This window comes from Dendrobates tinctorius, unplaced genomic scaffold (assembly GCF_039654945.1).
Source record: "Dendrobates tinctorius isolate UK_male_01 unplaced genomic scaffold, ASM3965494v1 ptg000111l, whole genome shotgun sequence".
Taxonomy (NCBI): Eukaryota; Metazoa; Chordata; class Amphibia; order Anura; family Dendrobatidae; genus Dendrobates; species Dendrobates tinctorius.
This window is the reverse complement of record NW_027361779.1, coordinates 36,229,501-36,248,611: the sequence shown is the minus strand read 5'-3', so window position 1 is coordinate 36,248,611 and position 19,111 is coordinate 36,229,501. Positions and strand designations below refer to the sequence as shown.

Here is a 19,111-nt window from a genome sequence, read left to right as displayed (position 1 = left end):
TCAGCTCACAGCTGTTTGCTTAGCCTTTATTGGTTAGTTTACAGGGGAACTCCAGAAAAAAAAAAATTTACATGGGGTCCCCCTATAAAATTGAACCAGGAAAGGCTAGGCAGACAGCTGCAGGCTGATGTTAATAGCCTGGGAAGGGGCCATGTATATTGGCACCCCCAGGCTAAAAACATTACGTCCCAGCTGCCCAAAAATGGTGCATCTTGAAGATGTGCCAATTCTGGCACTTAGCCTCGCTCTACCAGCTTGCCCTGTAGCAGTGGCAAGTGGGGTTCATATTTGTGTGGTTGATGTCATCCTTGTATTGTCAGGTGACATCAAGCCCACGGCTTAGTAATTGAGAGACGTCTATAAGACACCTATCCATTACTAATCCTATAGTTACATGGTAAAGACAGCCAGAATAAAGTCACACAGACTCCTTTATTGAATCTTCATTAACCATACTTACTGAACGCCTAATTCCACCGAAACCCTGGATCTCCTGCAACAAAAATAAAATAAGAAACCAACATATGCCATCCTGTCCAACAGTCCATTTAATACCGAGTATCCCACGATGATCTCGTGTAGAAAAGTCACGATTATATCCTGTCAGTGTATCACTGCGCTGCCGTGAGAGTTCACTGAAGTTCATCAGTTCCAGTGCTCTCACTTAGGGCACTACCACTGTGAAAACTCACGCATCTGTGCCATGAGAGTACTGGAGCTGATCAGCTGATGTACTCTGGTGAGCTCTCACGGCAGCTCAGTGATACACTGCGGGAGATATCACCTCTTGCCAGTGTATCGCCGGGTGATATCGACATGGGACACTATATTAAATGGACTACGGCGGACAGGGAGTATATGTTGGTTTATTATTTTTGATTGCTTGCAGGAGACTTGGGCTTCGGGGATTAGGTGTTCGTTGAGTATGTATATTGTCTGTGATTATGTTGTGTTTTTTTTTTTTGTTTTTTTACAGCTGAACTTAGGCGCCGGATGATGAGACTATTCTCTCATTATCAGCTCATGCTATCTCTGTTATATGTGACAGCAGATATAGCCGGATGGGAGTAGTAGTCCCATCAGACGCCTAAGTACAATCACTATGGGCTGTTTGTCGCATGGGTACACAGACAGACACACACATTTTCTGCACACACACATTCTCCGCTCAGATAGACACTTCCCCCTTCTGACATCACTTCCTTTGAAAAATCTGCAGCACATCCGTATCAAGTCCGCAGACCTTTTTACACCTGCGGTTTTGCTGCGGATTTGACTAACTCAATGTAAGTCAATGGGTGCAGAAATGCTGCAGATCCACAAAAAGATTTGACATGCTGCAGAAAATAAAATGCTGCAAATGAGGGTGGATATTTCCGCAGCATGCATACAACAATTCAGGAATGCCAATAATTAACATTTCTTAAGTAATCCACTGCATTTTTGGCGCATTTCCGCATGGAAAAAATGCTGCGGAAACGCAACAAATCCGCAACGTGTGCACATAGCCTTAAAGATACAGTGGGGAAAATGAGAATTTGATACACTGCCGATTTTGCAAGTTTTCCCACCTACAAAGAATGGAGAGGTCTTTAATTTTTATCATAGGTACACTTCAACTGTGAGAGACAGAATATAAAAATAAAACCAGAAAATCACATTGTATTATGTTTAAATAATTAAATTGCATTTTATTGCAAGAAAAAATTATTTGGTCATATACCAACCAGCAAGAATTCTGTCTCTCACATACCTGTTAGAGAGCTGGGACCAGTGTCTCAAACATTTCCATTAGTAACACACTACACAGTCATGGATTAAAATTCTACAGAGCACGCAAAGTCCCCCTGCTCACGCAGCACATGTTCAGGCCTGTTTGAAGTTCACCAATGACCATCTGGATAATCCAGAGGAGGCACTGGAGATGGTCATGTGGTCAGATGACACCAAACTAGAACTTTTTGTTGTCTCCATCCGCCGTGTTTGGAGGAAGAAGAAAGAGGAGTACGACAACAAGAACACCGTACAAACGGTGAAGCATGGTGGAGGAAACATCATACTTTGGGGGTGCTTTTATGCAAAGGGGACAGGACAACTGCATCGTATTGAAGGGAGGATGGATGGGGTCATGTATTGCGAGATTTTGCCCAACAACCTCCATCCCTCAGTAAAAGCATTGAAGATGGGTCGTGACTGGGTCTTCCAGCATTAAAATGACCTGAAACACAGAGCCACTAAGGACACGTAAGGAATGACTCCGTAAGAAGCATTTCAAGGCCATGGAGTGGTTTAGTCAGTCTCCAGACCTGAATCCAATAGAAAATCTTTGGAGAGAGCTTAAACGCATTGTTGCCCAGTGATAGCCCCGAAACCTGAAAGATCTGAAGAACAGCTTTATGAAGGAGTGGGCTAAAATCCCTGCTGCAGTGTGTGCAAAAATGGTCAAGAACTACAGGAAAAGTCTGACCTCTGCAACTGCAAAGGTTTCTAAACTAAATATTAAGTTCTGTTTTTTTCTATCGTAGAAAACACTGAATTCATGCAATAAAATGAAAATTAATCTGGGGAAGAAAAAAAAAAAAAAAAATTCACACAAATGTGAATTTCTTAGTCTATTTTAAGATTCCGACTCTCACAGTTGAAGTGTACCTCTCCATTCTTTGTGGGAGAACTTGTAAAATCGGCATTGTATCAAATACTTATTTTCCCCACGGTATATGCACAGGGTGTCTTTTTGTATCCACATCGATATGAAAACAGAAGACGCAGGGGTGGGGGTGTTTTCCCTGAAGTGTCTAATTCTACATCTGCTTTTGGATTTCATTTGCAGTGGCTTGCTGCTTTTTTTTTTTTTTCAAATCGTACATATATATAAAAACAGAGTAGCAGTTTTCAACAAGGATAATGGAGCGATCAATTCTTTTAATCACTTTTTGGCTTTTGAAGTCTGAAGCAGTTAAAAGTTGCAAAAATGGATGAAATCTAGGCACAGCATGTAGTCTAGAAACCACCGCAGCAATAGGCACAGGAGGGCATGACTTTGGGATGGGCAGATCTTTTAACTCCTGCAGTTTTGTGTGTATAGCGGTGTAGTATAGCGGTGTAGATTTTAAGCAAGAGTTTGTGCCTGGTGTGCCACTGTGAGGAGGGTGGGGCTTATTTAGGTGAGGTAACTGTCTCTTGTGAGGATAGTGGGGGCTGGTCTCTCTCGGTGAGGGGGGTGGGGGTTTATATAGAGGAGGTAAGTTGTCTTTCTACCTCTTTCTTTCACCAGATGAATTGAAGACATCACCCGCCCTCTCACCCTGTTATAATCACAGTCCTAAAACGTTTTAACTTGTATAATGATGAATGCTTTATTGTATTTTTTGTGTTCAATTTGCTATTGTATATCTGGGTTCAATTTTATCATGATTATAAAGCGTTAAGATTGGCATGAAACTTCTAAGCCCAAGGGAAGGGCAATCCTTCAGCCATGGTTCCCTAGAAGTTTCCTCCACAGGGGTTTTTTTTTTTACTCTCCTGAGCATTGTACGATGACTCTTTGTGAGTCAGAGGTTTGCCAAGTTTACTTCCCTTAATGCTTTTGCAGGGACTTTTAGTTTTATAAGTTTACAAAAGTGATTTAAAAAATAATAATAATAAAAAAAATATATATATTCTATATATATAGAATTTATAACCCGTCACAGATTTGTGGTTTAGGAGTCAGATGAAAGTAGCGGACAAGTTAAGGTGGATTCATTTTAACTAATAGAGGAGGTTAAAACCTCATGGTGGTGAACAGGCTAGGCTTTGGTGGCCAGCCTCAAGGACGAAGTAATGGTAATGTCAATCAGGGCAGGCACAGTGGTTAAAGTGAACCTGTCACCCCCGCAGGCGGTTTTAAGTAAAAGATCCACCTTGTGCAGCACTAATGCTGCATTCTGTCAAGGTGGCTCTTTTATTTAGCGTCCCTTCCACCGCAGAAATAATCGTTTTTAAAATTGGTCAGACATACCTGATATTTGTCAGGGGGGCAGGGCTTTCCCCCTTGGACACATAGACTCACATACGTCAGTCATGTCCAGCTTTTGAATTTGGCGCCGCCTCCTCAGCGTTCGTTTCTTCTTCTCGTGCCTGCTGCACCGCTGCCCTGCTTAGCTCCGCCCCTACTGGTCACATGGTGCTGACGTCATCACAGGTCCTGCTCGCACCACTGCTTGCTGAGCTCCGCGCCTACTGGTCACAAGGTGCTGACGTCATTACAGGTCCTGCTGCACCACTGAAAGAATATTACAGCTCAGGTGCAGAAAAAGAAATGAATGCTGAGGAGGCGGCGCCAAATTCAAAAGCTGGACATGACTGACGTATGTGAGGCTATGTGTCCAAGTGGGAAAGCCCTGCCCCCTGACAAATATCAGGCATGTCTGACCAATTTTAAAAATGATTATTTTGGAGGTGGAAGGAACGCTAAATAAAAGAGCCACCTTGACAGAATGCAGCATTAGTGCTGCACAAGGTGGCTCTTTTACTTAAAAATGCCTGGAGGGGGTGACAGGTTCACTTTAAGCACAGGAGTGAGGATAATAGGGTCATTGGTGCCCTGAAAGTTTACTGGCTCTGCTTGAATGGCAAGCCAGGGCGTGCCACCCCTTTTATGGCTCTCTGTCCTGGTGCTATATGTTAGACAGCTGGGGGTATCACAGTACTTGTGAATCCCAATGTACAAGCACTTCACCTGACTCCTACTGTGGTTGTTTTAATCTTGTGATTTAAGTAAATCTGTGGGCAGTTTGACAACCAAAATAGTGTGTTTTCTGTATTTATTCTAGTGCCTAGGAACTATATGGAAAATATAAACCAACGATCCAGAATACAGCCATGTGATGGAGCTCAGATGTGGTATGTGGGTATGATATTTGGTTGAAAGCAGTACTTGGGGGATGGGGCTTAACAATTTTAACATTTTTAGATTAAAAAAACATTTAGATACAAACTTGTTGCCTTTCTTCCCTTCCAATGTATTTAAATGTTGTTCTAGGGTTTCCATAAGGCTGCTTGGTGCCTATGAAACAAATAACAATGGCATTCACTGTCAAAAAGCCATTTTTCAGATTTAATACACAATGTGAGTAAAGACATAGCCCCTTTGAAAACTAAGTGATTGAGGGGACACAAAGTAAAAGCCACTGGAGACAAATCAAAGAGGAACCACTAGTGTAGGTGAACCCACTAAAAGTTGTAGCATGCAAATCAAGCATTAGGGGGAAAAAAAGGACAGTTCTTGACGTAAAAAGTGAATTAAATGTCTAAAAGTCCAATTGATTTTATTTTTAAAGACTGGAAAAAATTAAATACACTTACCACCTAAATTAGAAAAAAAAATTGAGAATAAAAAAAAAAAAAAAAAAAAAAAAAAAAAAAGTGTACTCAAAATCTATATGGGAGAACAAGAGCAGTGCCAGCTTTTTTTCTGCTGGAGTGCAGTTTGAGGTCAGGTTCGCACACAGCAGTGCTGCATTATATGAGAATGAATGGGAATGTATGGATCTTTAAACTGAGGCGATACCTGTATGGCAACTCTGGCTGAGACACAGATCGCTCAGCCAAAAATTGCTAGGGGTTGCTGTATCACAGAGCAAAACAAGTAAATGGGGAACTCCAACTGCAGTACCCTCATTTTTGCTATATGACCCTATTCACTTGTATAGTATTGCAACTTAGCAATCTTAGGCCATGAGACCTGTGTCACAGCCAAAGTTGCCGTATTGCCCCAGCCTTAAAAGAGGCTTCACCAAATTACACATTGCTTACTTAGCCTACAAGACAGAGTGACCATTCGATCATTTCACATAAAAACAATTTCTCACTACAATTTTGGCTTCCTAAAAGCCTCTACGAATGTCTTCTGTTACGCAGCTAGCCAAGAATGTCTTTAGAACTCAGATCTTCAGCATGTAACATACCCGATAAGGAATGCATAACGATGGCCATACTCCGGTAACACAAGTAGATTGATGGTTGAGCAATCAAATTATAAATTCCACATAAAGGGAATCTGTCAGCAGGCATTGCCCCTACATCATGTTGCTCTGATTAAGTAGCAGAGACCCATATTCCAATGATAATATTAATAATACATTTTATTTCTATAGCGCCGACATATTCCGCAGCACTTTACATTTCAGGGGTGTCCATGATGTGTCACTTACTGGGCTGTGTTTTATCATCAGGCGTTTAACACGAGAGGACTATGAGTCTCATACCTCCTGGTCAAACCTTGCCAACCACCACTGATTAGCAGCTCTGTACACAGATAGCCGACACTCAGTGGTGTGCGTGTGGCTCATCATTTGAGCTCTGCTTGAGCTGCAGCAGAGAAAACTAATTGTATACCTTTGTTTACTGGGTGCAGCAGTTGTGATAAATCATTGGAATCAGAGCCTATGTCCCTACATCAAGCTGCTGTCAAATTATGTAGCAAAAAACTTGTGAACGGATTCCCTTTAAAGCTGTTCAAAGCTGTAATACGGGTTAGGGTTACATCCACTGAGTTTTAGACGTCATGGATCAGCAATGTGACCCAATACAGTCACTTACTAGTGGACATAAGAAAAATAAAACTTAAAATATTGTCTTAAAAATAAAATTAAATGATGTAGCAATTTGTAGCTGAAACAATTGTTTGCTGCTACATTTCACTCTCTGAATATTTGCTATGGTTTATATTATTTATGGTCATCAACCCTACTATGCGTATGGCATCATTACCAAGACAGCCAAGAATTTACTGCAATTATGTTCAGTGGGAACATACAGTAGAGCTTGGATATGTGAATTGCCATTTTGTGTTATTGTGCTTATGGCAGAAGGTTCTGCTACTATCTGAAGATATAGAAGGTAAAGCAGGAGTTATGATCTTACTAAGAAGAAGTAAAAGTCGAACAAAGACACGCTGAAAGAAAAGTTAAGTCTAAAATTAGTGCCTAAATTACCGGCTCATCGACGATACCATCCTTAAAGGAAAAAAAAATATGGTTAAAAGAGAAGGTTGTCTACTATGAAGTAATAATGAAAAACAGAATTAATTCCTTCTCCATACAATTTGCTCTAATTTAATTACATGAAATCTGAGCAATTCCTAGGCTGTCCCTGTGTTCTGTCCTTTACCTGACGTCTAAAAAACACATGACTTTAGATCAAATTAACCCTAGTTTGCATATCTGAGTTTAGGCAAATTAGAAAGTACCTACTTAAAATTGGGACCTGCAGAAAACCCAGTTAAGTATTTGTAATGGTATAAAAACAGGCTAAAAACGGCAGTGGTTACATCATTACAAGCATCACATCAGATTTCATAGTAAAGGCTGCTCACCTGGGTAAGATCAGGGATGTCACCCTTATCGATGCCAACTTGCTGTAACACAAACATAAGTAGAAGATACAGATAAACACACAGAAGGTACAGACTAAGCGAGCTCGGCTGCACTGGTATTCCCATAGTAGTGAATGGAGAGTGCCGCATATGTGGAACATCACTCCTGTCACTGCAGCTGGGGCATCAGTCCAAAAAGGAAAGTGGAGATTGTAGGTCCCCCATTCTGTAGACCGATACAGATCCCAGAGCTACCAACTGCATATATTACACATTTAAAGGGGTTTTCTGAAGATAAAGTAATTTTGCTCCTAACTCTCCATCCATTTAGTCCCATAATTCTAAGCTATTTTCTCATATACGTGCTTTAAGAATTCCCTACAGTTCTTTAACTACATGAACAGCTAGTGGTTTTTTTTTTCTATTTCCGTTCTGATGACGATTCATTGGAGTATCACCAGTGCACGCTGGGATACTCAAAGTGTCATCAGGTGGCAGAGGTCATGGTCACTGCAGCAGCCACCTACTTGAAACAAAGCATCATCAGTAACACTCGTGTCAGGGGCAGCACCATCCCCCACTGCGCACAGCACCTGCTCTGTTGTCGGCTTATGAATAGTAAGAAGCACAGCAGCAGAGCGGTGTCACTATACCCGTGCCCAGGGGAGGCAGCCCAGGGACAGCGCAGCCACTAAAACGAACGCCACTGATGTTTTGTTTCACTGAGAGGGCAGAGGCTGTGGCAGTGACGGCAGCTTCTGCCCACTGATGACTCTTTGTTTGATTATCGCAGCATGCACTGGCAATACTCAAATCATCAGACCAGAAAGAGGGAAAAAAAAATACACTAGCTGTCAGTATAGATAGGGAACGAAAGGGTGCTCTTAAAGCAAGTATATTAGAAAATAGTTTAGATTATAGGACTAAATAGAATGGAAGTTAGGAGAAAAAGGTTTGGCCTTTGGACCACCTGCTTAAAGGCATTTCAGATCTGATGCGTGACTATCCCTTTAACCAAAAAACAACTTTGGAACTAAGTTACTCCCAAGAATAGCTATATTACATACTAGGAAGCAGTCAAACTAAAGCTACTACTGTGTATTAAAGGAGTTTCAAAATTTTTCTTTTTTTACCCACTTACCTCTGCAACTTTCATAAACTCTGAAACTCTAGTCATTCTGGTCAAAAACCGCTTATAAATTTCTAGAGCATCCTTGCATTGACCTTTCTTCATTTCAAAGAATTTCTCTGATACAAAATGTAAAAGACGAGGAAAAAAAATGTAAAATCTAACAACAGAACTGTAAGGCACAATCTAGTAAAATATTTAGCTGTAGGATCCGTTCACATGTTGCAGCAAAGAGTGTACAGCTTTACCATGATTTTGAAATTTCAGAAAGTTATGGCAAAAAATATACAGTCAGTATTTTACCTCAATATTTGGTCAGTATCTGTAAGACAAGGAGTGGGAAGGTCAGAGAAAAAGTATAACAAAACACATCACCACTTCTGGATTTATCACCCACTCCTGGTTTTGGATTAGACACGGAGGTAAAATACTGACCAAATACTGAACATGGGCTAAGATTTACAACCTTTTTGGATTCTCTGGCAGAGAGGCCGGCCACTTTATATTGTTAGCGCGGCTGTCTTCACAGACTGACCAGCACTCCTGTCCATACAATGGCTGCTGGTGGAGGAGCACATGACCAGATCAGTTCATCAGCCTCCTCCAAAAGAAAAAGCAGCTCTTACATGTGTTACCACTGGTGGCGGCTGATGGACCAGTCTGGTCACCCGCTCCTCACCAGTAGCCATTGGATGCTCCAGAGAGCTCGTCAGTTTGAGAGAAAAATCTGCACCAAGAAGAGAAAGTGGCCGACCTCCATCTGTGAAACCATCAATGAGCTCCTTCCAACAGCCTTATGCTAGACTCCCATGATGCCTTTTGTTGCAATTTTTTTCCACCTTTTAGTTAAATTGTGTTCCATGCATTTTTTTTTTTATTGCATTATTAAATCACTTTTTGTCAAGTCATGTTTTAAATAAAGCTTATTTGTTTAATATACTTCCTCATATTTGGACTTGTCAAAACTTTATTACTACAGTGATTGGTGGATTACATTCATTGTTACCTATGAATGTTCTGCATCTGATACAAGTCTATGGGGAAAACTAAGAAATCAATATGTAGAAGCATTTCAAAAGAAGCGCGGCAGCTCAGTTTATGCTGCAGGGAAAACAAAAAACAAAGAATAGGCATGAGGTTTCTATGAATCCTATCCATTTGTCTGGAACTGCCAGACATTGTGGTTTTGTACAGCAAACACATGCAGGGCGAAAAATTCATCACTGTTATTCTTTGGGCTTCTCGCAAGTGATTTATGGCCACAAACTACCTTAAAAGGGAACCTATCCTCAGGATGCACAGTAACCTACAGACACTGTCAGCTCGGCACCGTTATACTGATTAAAATAATACCTTGGTTGAGGAAATCCATCTTGTGGTTGTTTAATCTTTATTTTTAGTTTTCAGTTAATGATATGCTTGTGCTCTGGGGCGGCCTGTAGAGGGGTCTTCATGTGGCCCTCTGATTAGCTGTTCATACCGATGGCTTATGACCGGTCACTGATCCCTCAGTGACCTACCCTCTAGTTTACACACTGCAATTGAGCAGTTCATATTGTGGTCTTTAAAAATAAATAAATTTAACTGCAATCGGCGATAGAAGCTACTGTGCATGCGCCACCATTTTTCTGCAGTTACTTTTTTCTTTTATTTTTAAAACACAATATGAACTGTGCAAGCGCAGTACTTACAATAGGGGGCAGGTCAGTAAGGGATCAATGACCTGTCATTTACAGCCATAAGGATGAATATGTAAGCAGATCACGACATAAAGCCCCCCAAAGTCCCGCCCCATAGTACCAGCATATCATTAACTCAAAACTGAAAATAAAAGATTAAACAGCCACAAGATGGATATCATCAACCAAGGTATCATGTTAGGCTAGTTTCACACTAGCGCTTTTGAGCGCAGCGACGGCCTGCGCACGGCCGCCTACCGGCGCATGACGCTGCATGCGTCCTGCGTCCCCTATTTTTATCACTGGGGGCGCAGGCCGTGCGCAGTATGCGTTTGGCGGTGCATGCATCCTTTTGACGGTGCGCCGACCTGCGCCAAACACAACCTGCTGCAGTTTGGTTGCGCCGGCGCACCATCAAAAAGGCGCATGCGCCGCCAAACGCATACTGCGCACGGCATGCGCCCCCAGTGATAAAGATAGGGGACGCATGCAGCGTCATGCGCCGGTAGGCGGAGCTACCAGCAGAGACGCGGCAGGGGGCGGGGCTTAGCAGCGGCCGAGCGCAGGCCGTCGCTGCGCTCAAAAGCGCTAGTGTGAGAGTAGCCTTAAATCAGTATAACGGCGCCGACCTGACACTGTCTGTATTTTACGGACCAAAATCCTGCTGACAGATTCACTATAAAGAGAATCGGCAACCCTCTTGTCTATGTGCATGTAGGTCATAGGAAGCTGAATAAAACACTTGGATTTCTCTGGAATAAAACATCAGATTGCAGATGTCAATATTTTTCTTAATGTACATGAGCTTTCCAGGCTGTGGGCAGCACACAGATTTCCCTGAGAATCTGCCTCCAGATATTAATTTGAAATAAAATGGAGTGCTACCAGTGTGAGACATGTAACTAACAGTACAACTTTGTCTCTTTAAAACACAATTGCTGCAGCTCTCACACTGGAGGCCGAGAGGAACCTGCAGATGTGTCAGGTATAATCACCCTCAGCTCTGCAGCCCCTTCTAACTAAAACAAGCTCTGGAGGCAGATTCTCAGGGAGATCAGTGGCCAACCCATAGTCCTTAACAGCTCATTTACATATAAGAAAAACATGGATTTTTAGACACCAGATCATTTTTGTTCTGCTACCCATGACCTGTGCACCCACATGGCTAAACTGTGCAAAATTTAATGAAATCTCAATCTAATTAATGTGATCCAATTGCAAAAAAAAAAATTATATTATAATATATTTTTTAGCCTAGAATACAAGCACACAAGTTTTTTATTATTTTTGCTTTTGCTTTTTTTTTTAAAAAGGCCCTCCAAAAAGGTGACCATACACTAAGGACCGCTTAATTACACTATTCATACATACTCACCCAATAAGTTAATTATTCCATCGTTATAACACGCAAACAACTTGATAAGATCTTTAAAAAGAAGCATAAAAGCAGCATTTATAACACCATTGGTCAATTCATTTGGGTGAACCTGCAAACAAGAAATCAGATTATTATAGCACCTACAATAGGTAAGGGTGACATAAAAATACAGGATATTCACAAAGACCATGTGAAAATTAGCTAATTCCTATTTGTATACCCCAAAATAAAAAAGGTAGCAAACTGAATACAGCCATGTGGATAAGATTATTATCCTGTAAGCTACAGCTTATAAGGGAAAAAAACACCACACACTTCCCTGTATATATGATTGTTAGGTGTGCATATAAGCTAATTGGCTACACACAGAGAAAGCACACGATTATTCATTCACAAGCAGACTCCCCAGGTTTAATGGCATTAATAACAGAACCTGTCCTTATGGCTTCCTGCAATATATTATTACCAATTATGTTCCCCTGCAGATGGCATTATCTTACAAACAGCTACGTTTCTAGACAGAAAAACAGAATTTATCTGTTATTTGATGGATAATGATCAACAGCAACTTGTTAGTAGCTGTGTACAACAAGTCTGAGGTCCAATAACCTAGAATTGCCAAAACGTCAATTTTGGTTCCTGAGCAAGTAATTTTTTAGCATTCCAAGTTGAACACTTTGGACAGTGCAGCTGCATGTTACAGTAATTCTGTCATATTCAGTATCTGATTGAGAATTAGAAAACAGGATTGATTGCAAAGCGCCTACATGTTAGATCTGGAAATAGATTCTTGGCAAAAGGAAAACTTTCACTTTACTCCACTTTTTTTTTTTTTTTTTTTTTGTTATGAAAAAAGTCACACTAAATCCCCAAAATTGAAATGTAAGGTCCCCAAATAATTACATAGTTAAAAATAAACATGTCCATGAAGTCCAACTGAGGCATGGGAAAGGACAAAGCCTGCCCCAGAGGACTCAATCTTCCTCACCAGATCTCCAAATTGTAGATCCACTGCACAAAACATTCAGAAAAAAACTTTTACACATTTATATAATTTAAATAAAACAAGTAGTTTAATAAACCTCCAATGGTTCCCGCTGAGCAGCTCTTGAGGTAGACTATTCCACAGATTAATAGTTCTTAAAAGGGTTTGTTCACTACTAGTACAACCCATTCTTGAGCTAAATGTTTAGCCCCCATAAAAAATTTTTTTTTAAAAAAACCAACATCATACACATCTCACGTGCCACCGCCGGCCTAGCTTTGTCAGCATTCTCGTTCCTGGAGGCCTCGTGTGGTTATGACACATGAGCCCTGCTCCCGATCAGCTCTGGTGTCACTGTCCTCACCTTCGTACGGAATAAACATGTAGAGAAATTCAGGGCTGGAGCTGATCTCTGACTTCCTCTTCATGTTCAATCCGTACAAAGGTGAGGACAGTGATAGGAGCAGGGCTCATGTGTCACACACGCACGAGCGCCCCGGGACCACAAGTACCAACACCATTTGTTCGGCGGCGGCACGGAAGGAGAGTATAAGCCTTTTTTTTTGTTTTATAGGGGCCAAACAGTTACATCAACAAGGGGTTGTCCAGGTAGCAGACAATCCCTTTAAGATAAAAAAGGCTTTTCTCCTCTGAAGATGGAGCCAGTCTTCTGATGGAGAGTGCCACTTTGCCTTTTGAGGGGGTTTCACATGAAACAACTTTTGATAATCTCCTCTCAAGACTAAATGAATTTAATTAGATCACTCTTTCTTCAAAGCTGATCTTACTTGCACTTTAGGCCTGTTTCACACATCAGTTTTTTCAAATCAGTCAAGATCAGATTAGTTTGTACTAACGCTCTGTAAAGTGGTAGTATAACATCCAGATCCCACTAGTTAATACCACTAGGACCATATTCTGATCTGGTCTAAAAGTACACCCAGATCCTTCTCTACAAGTGCCTCTTCTAGTTTTATGCCCTCCCCTAGATTGTATGATTCCCACATATTAGTGCCCAGGTCTATAACTAGACAGTTCTACATATTGACCCTCATTTGCAAAGTGGATGCCCAACCACTCATTTTGACCAAGTCTGCTTGTAACTTAGTAACATCTTTCATAGACTGAACTATATAGTACATAGCTTGGTGGCATCTGCAAACATAGAAACAACACTATTAATCCTGTGTTCTGTATCACTAGTAGAGAAGAAGTCAAACAAAAGTTGTGATGGCCCAATTATAACCGGAGACCATTCAGTGTAGCAGTTATTTACAACAACTCTCTGGGTGCAACCTATAAGCCAGATTTCTATCCACTTACAAACATTACTTTCTAACCCCATAAATTGTAAAATTTAACCATTAGGCGTCTATGTGGAACAGTGTCAGGGAAAGTCGAAAAATACTTTGTCTACATTTCTACTCATCTCTTCAAAGACCTGGAACCCTTTTTGAAAATGGGCACCAAAGTAGTGTTGCGCCAGTCTCTTGGTACAATTCCAGTTACTAGACAACAATCTAAAAATGATGTATGGGGGCACAGCAATAATTGAGATGACTTCATCAAGAGACCCTTGGATGCAACCCATCTGGGCTGGGAGCTTCGGTGATTTTGATTATATATAACACCCGCTGCTCTCGTTGGTATATACAGTGCTAAGAGAACCCATTTAGCAATTCTGCCTTCTCTTGATCCTCAGTGGCCAGCTCCCGGTTACCATTATTTAGGGGCCCTACCTGTGTGAACCTTAGGTTTTTTTTGTTTTTTTTTTTTAAATAGTTACCACATTTTCTTGGAATTTGTTTTGCTTTTCATCGCTACTTGATCGGTTTTGATTACTTTTTCTTGTTCACCTCTTTATAAATCTGAAGGAATAGCTCTAGAATTTAAGAACTATGGGCCCAATTCACCAGAACTGGCATTCACACAGGGCTTGATGAAGGGGTGTGCTGGAGTCAGACGATTCATGGGATGCGCGCCTCTTCATGAATTTGTCTGACAAGTGGCACGTGCGATGCCAGAAACCCAGGGGATCGAACGCCACAGCTTGTTATGTCTGTGCAGTAATGCTTGTATCCCACTACGGCCATTTCGGTGGAGTTTGGAGAAACTTGTGTGAAAGTGACAAAGCTCGCAAAATTTTGCTGCAATTCCAAGTTGTGCCTAAATTTTATGACTTGTCAAAGCTTTTGCACTAGAATTCTGGCATGAAAGTTTTGATGAATCGGGCCCTATATATTCTAAATTCCTATTTTCTGCCATGAACAACATTGTTAACTGCAAGTCTAAGTAACGTGGGGAGTAATTTTTGTCATCTATATTTGTTACCTACAGGTATTCAGCCCTCATTTGTATCACAATCACCATCTGACAGTAGGTGCCCCCAGCTAATTTCCTGAAAAGCAGCCTTCAATTTGGCAAAATAAGGCTTCTTACAATTAAGGCCCCAATTCATCAAATCTTTCACACCAATAAAGGGGAAGAAAAGCTTTGAAAAGTCAAAAAAGTTGGTGTAATTTGGAGTTTAGCCAACATTTTTCAACTTTTGCCATTTTCACACCAGTTTTTCCCATTTGGAGCGTGAGCGTCATTAACTGGAGTGAGATTTCTGGTGTGGCGCATGAATCAGGAGCAGCTGAATCCACGATGCTACTTTATAAAGACCTGTGAGGGGGGGGCGTGGAAAGCCACTTTTGATGCATCAGGGCTTAAGCGTTTTTTACCTCATAAAATATTGTGGTGACTGGTACTGAGGTTTTCGAACACAGACCTTTCTGAACAGCTCTGCATAGTTATATAAAAATATATTTCTATCTAATCCCCTGGGCAAAGTTATATTTGGCCCAAAGAACCCCTGTAACAAAAGCGGATATGTTTTTAATGTTTTTGTGCAGTTTGCTCCCTCTTTTGCAAGTTGGTAGTGCAGCTTCATTTATTTAAAGGTCTTCTTCCTCCCCTAGCTACCAGCGACAGAAACCTCACACAAAGTATATTATATAGCTTATAATCTGCATTGCGTTTGGCTTTCTAATTTAGCTATAGTGTGGCATTTTCAACTGTAGAGTCCCTGCTAAATACAAGTAACATTCACAGCGTGAGATCAACTGAAGCCACCAAATTCTCAAATAAACCTGCTAAAAGGATGGCTGCAATCAGTGCAATAGTCTCCATTTCTATTACCTAGGTTTTGCTTTCTCATTCTTCTGCGGGGCTACAGATGTGAAACTTCATTTGGTCAGCATTCTTCAGGCATGGGATTACAAATAATCTTTATTAAGACTATTTTAATTGCCTTTTAAGGGCATATTATCCAATATTTGGTTTAGGGAGGCAGCAACACAGAAGCTAAGCTCAAATCAGCAAAAAACAAAAAGAAAAAAAAAAAAAAAAGTCTATGGACAACTTTGCCCCATGCTAGAAGCTTCTATATATAGTCTAAATATAATACATTTCACATCAGAGAAAATAAAAATCACAAGCCGCATGTACTAAAAAAAAAAAAAAAAATTTTCCTCCTTTCTTTAGAGGCTGTTAATATGCCTCCATACAAATGCATTGGTCATGTCAGTTCTAAGCATCTGTCACACGTCACTATCAGCTGTAATTCTGTGACATTTATCATGACTATTACTGATGCGCCAACATTGGCAGCATGGTGGCCCAGTGGTTAGCATTGTTGCATTGAGGCGCTGGGGCCTGGGTGCAAATCCCACCAAGGACAACATCTGCAAGGAGTTTGTATGTTCTCCCAGTGTTGGCTTGGGTTTCCTCGAGGTTCTCCATTTCCTACAAGACCTCAAAAACACACTGATAGGGAATTTAGATTGTGAGCCCCAATGGGTACAGTGATAATATCTGTAAAGCCAAATATGATGGCGCTATATTTATTATGTTTCGCTTATATAGCACCATCATATTCCGCAGTGCTTTACAGACATTATTGGCACTGTCCCCATTGGGGCTCACAATCTAGAATCCCTATCAGTAGGTCTTTGTAGTGTAGGAGGAAACCGGAGAACCCCCACGCAGAGACGAGAAGAACATACAAACTCCTTGCAGAGGTTGTTCTTGGTGGGATTTGAACCCAGCATCCCAGAGCTGCAAGACTATAGTGCTAACCACTGAGCCACTGTGCAAGCAGAGCATAATAAATAATCTGCCTAGCTGTAAATGGAAATAGATAGTAGTCAGCAATATTGCAACTTACATCAAACTCAAGAAGAGCATCAATTTGTCCCTGTAGTATTGGCATGCCCTTGAGTAACTTTTCTGGTACCATTGTTCGCATCACTCCTTCAGCGCTAAAAAACAAGGTTACAAGGATAATCAATCTGATCAAATACATTACGATAGAAAAGCATCGTACAGAATGTGTCATTTCAGAACAAATGTTCTCTCTATTCCCTGATTTTTTACGGTCTTTACAGAATTTGCTGTGGCGATTGGCACAGTTAAAAGACGTATTGCTACAATGGACACTTTGCACCCATTCACAGACTAGGTGATGTTTGAACGTTAGAATAGAAGCTCAAGGAGCAAACAGGGTTTACAGACCAAAGGGCTAGGCTTTTTTGTTGTTTTTGCTTCACCACCAGTTTACCCATCTTTATTTCCAAATAAATAAATAACTAGCCCATGAGAATATAGCAGAGAAGAAAAATCCATTATAGAATCTTAGAAACTTAGGACTATTCTGCAACCAGGAAAATTGTAAATGCAGCTCTGAAGCTTTCTATAGTCTGTAACTAAGTATCAGTACAAGGCAAGTCATGAAATGTACAAAAACTCATTTACACCAGAAAACTATAGCAGGAATGTACTTCAGTAAGTGACTGGAGTACATTTCTGATTCTTGGGCAAAAACAGCCAACAGATGCACCAAATTTAAAAACATAAGAAACAGCCACCATCACAGATTTCAAGCTGTAATACATCCTAGTCATGAATCCGGAAGGGTTGTAGCCTCAGTGTAGTGTCTCAACTAACAGGTTTGTTGCTTCTCCAACTTCTCTACTCACTCAGCAGCAAAACAGGATGCAAGCAGAACAAAAAACCAAAACACATGTGAGTGACAGCTTTGCAGCATGGTAAAGACACTGACTGAGGAGACAGCAGGTCTGAAGCTAGAGAAAACAAAAATAATAAAAATAAAAGCCGGTTCTGCTCAGTCAGCCGAGAAGTATTTTTTCTCCTAGAGCTTCAGCCCTGATCTGCAGGCGAGTTGAAAAGAGCAGTTCTACTGGTTCATGATGCTGCTCTTAAGCTGAACAATGAGACAAAGGTCTTGAGCAGTGTTTCTTCAGACTGCATCCCATCTTGATATGTGGCTAGGACAGGTTGCTGCTTGAAATATGTGACAGCAGTCATTTTTAATCAGCAAACCCCTTTTAATCATGTCAGAACATCTTTCTTTAGTGGAGCTTAAAAGACTGGCATACAACACACTATTCTTAATCTAACCCACCTTAAAATTACTCAGCCTTTTATGCATATGCGATTTAAGTATAACATACAGTAAAATAGTAATGGAGACCGTTGTTTCAGCTGACACTAATGTATTTGGATTAACAGGGGTATTTGCATCTCCAAGATCATATTCCAATATGTGGTTGGTGTAATAATTGCCGTAGCTTTGATATCCATGGTTATGGCCACTAACAACTAACTGATGCTATAGCAGTGGTCATAACCATGCATACTTAAGCTACTGAAATGCCTTGCACATGGGGTAAGCAACATAGCGTATCAGAAAAACTATACTACATTTTTAATTGGAGGTATTTGCTAATATTATTATTACAACTACTACATATTGAGATAGGATCTTGGAGATGGGAATACCCCCTTTAAAAGGTTAAGTTCACACTAGGCTTTTTTTCAGCATTTTTTTTCTGCAGCAAAACAGCATGCTTTTTGCTGTGTTTTTTGTGTGGTTTTGGCATACTAGGTTTGTCTCTTGTGCATGCTGCTAAAGTTCTAGTCTATAGAATCAGGTTTTGGCACAAAAAAACGCAACAAAACAGGATACCTGAGTTTTATCACCACCCATCCAGTTCAATGGGTGAAAGACATTTAAAGAGACATGTTCCATTGTTCCAAAAAAAAAAAAAAAAACCAAGAGCACAAAATTCTGATGACAATAAAACCAAGCTGCGTGCATGAGATTTGTGAAATCTCAGACTGCAAAAAAAATGCCTAGTGTAAACTTAGCCCTAGTTTTATTCGTTTATAAAGCACATTTTATACTGTATTTGTAACACAGAATCCCTGCATGGGGAACCCATTTGTACTTTCCTGTTATGTGCCAATGATTTATGTTAAAGGAGTTATTTTCTTTTTCCTTTTTTTGTATATGGGGCTAACAACTTACCAGCAGGTAGTGCCAAACTACCTGCTTTTCTGCCCTGTGATGATCTCTTCCAGCTCAGGAAGGTCACGGACCACTCCTGCATTTGATTCAAAGGCTTCCTGTGACGTCACGTCGACAAAGCAGTTCCTTCTCTTTCATTTATTGATCGACAATGCATAGCGTTAGTGAAGGAGCTGCTCTGTCATCTTGACATCACAGGAAGCGTTCAAA

The 19,111-nt window shown here is 40.7% G+C and overlaps 1 protein-coding gene across 2 annotated transcripts in view; it reads right to left on the bottom strand.

Annotated features, from left to right (window-relative positions):
- SNAP91 (synaptosome associated protein 91) overlaps positions 1 to 19,111 on the bottom strand; it is a 201,109-nt gene that overhangs the window by 96,898 nt on the left and 85,100 nt on the right. The window contains exons 6-11 of one of the 2 annotated variants that reach the window (XM_073589658.1): positions 16,739 to 16,832; positions 11,541 to 11,652; positions 8,499 to 8,605; positions 7,358 to 7,399; positions 6,978 to 6,998; positions 4,980 to 5,047 (exon numbers count right to left, since the gene is read on the bottom strand). In XM_073589658.1, the coding sequence (XP_073445759.1) occupies positions 4,980 to 5,047; positions 6,978 to 6,998; positions 7,358 to 7,399; positions 8,499 to 8,605; positions 11,541 to 11,652; positions 16,739 to 16,832 (444 nt within the window). Of the gene's footprint in view, positions 1 to 4,770; positions 5,048 to 6,977; positions 6,999 to 7,357; positions 7,400 to 8,498; positions 8,606 to 11,540; positions 11,653 to 16,738; positions 16,833 to 19,111 lie in introns of those variants that run through there. The other variant, XM_073589657.1, reaches the window with a different exon arrangement.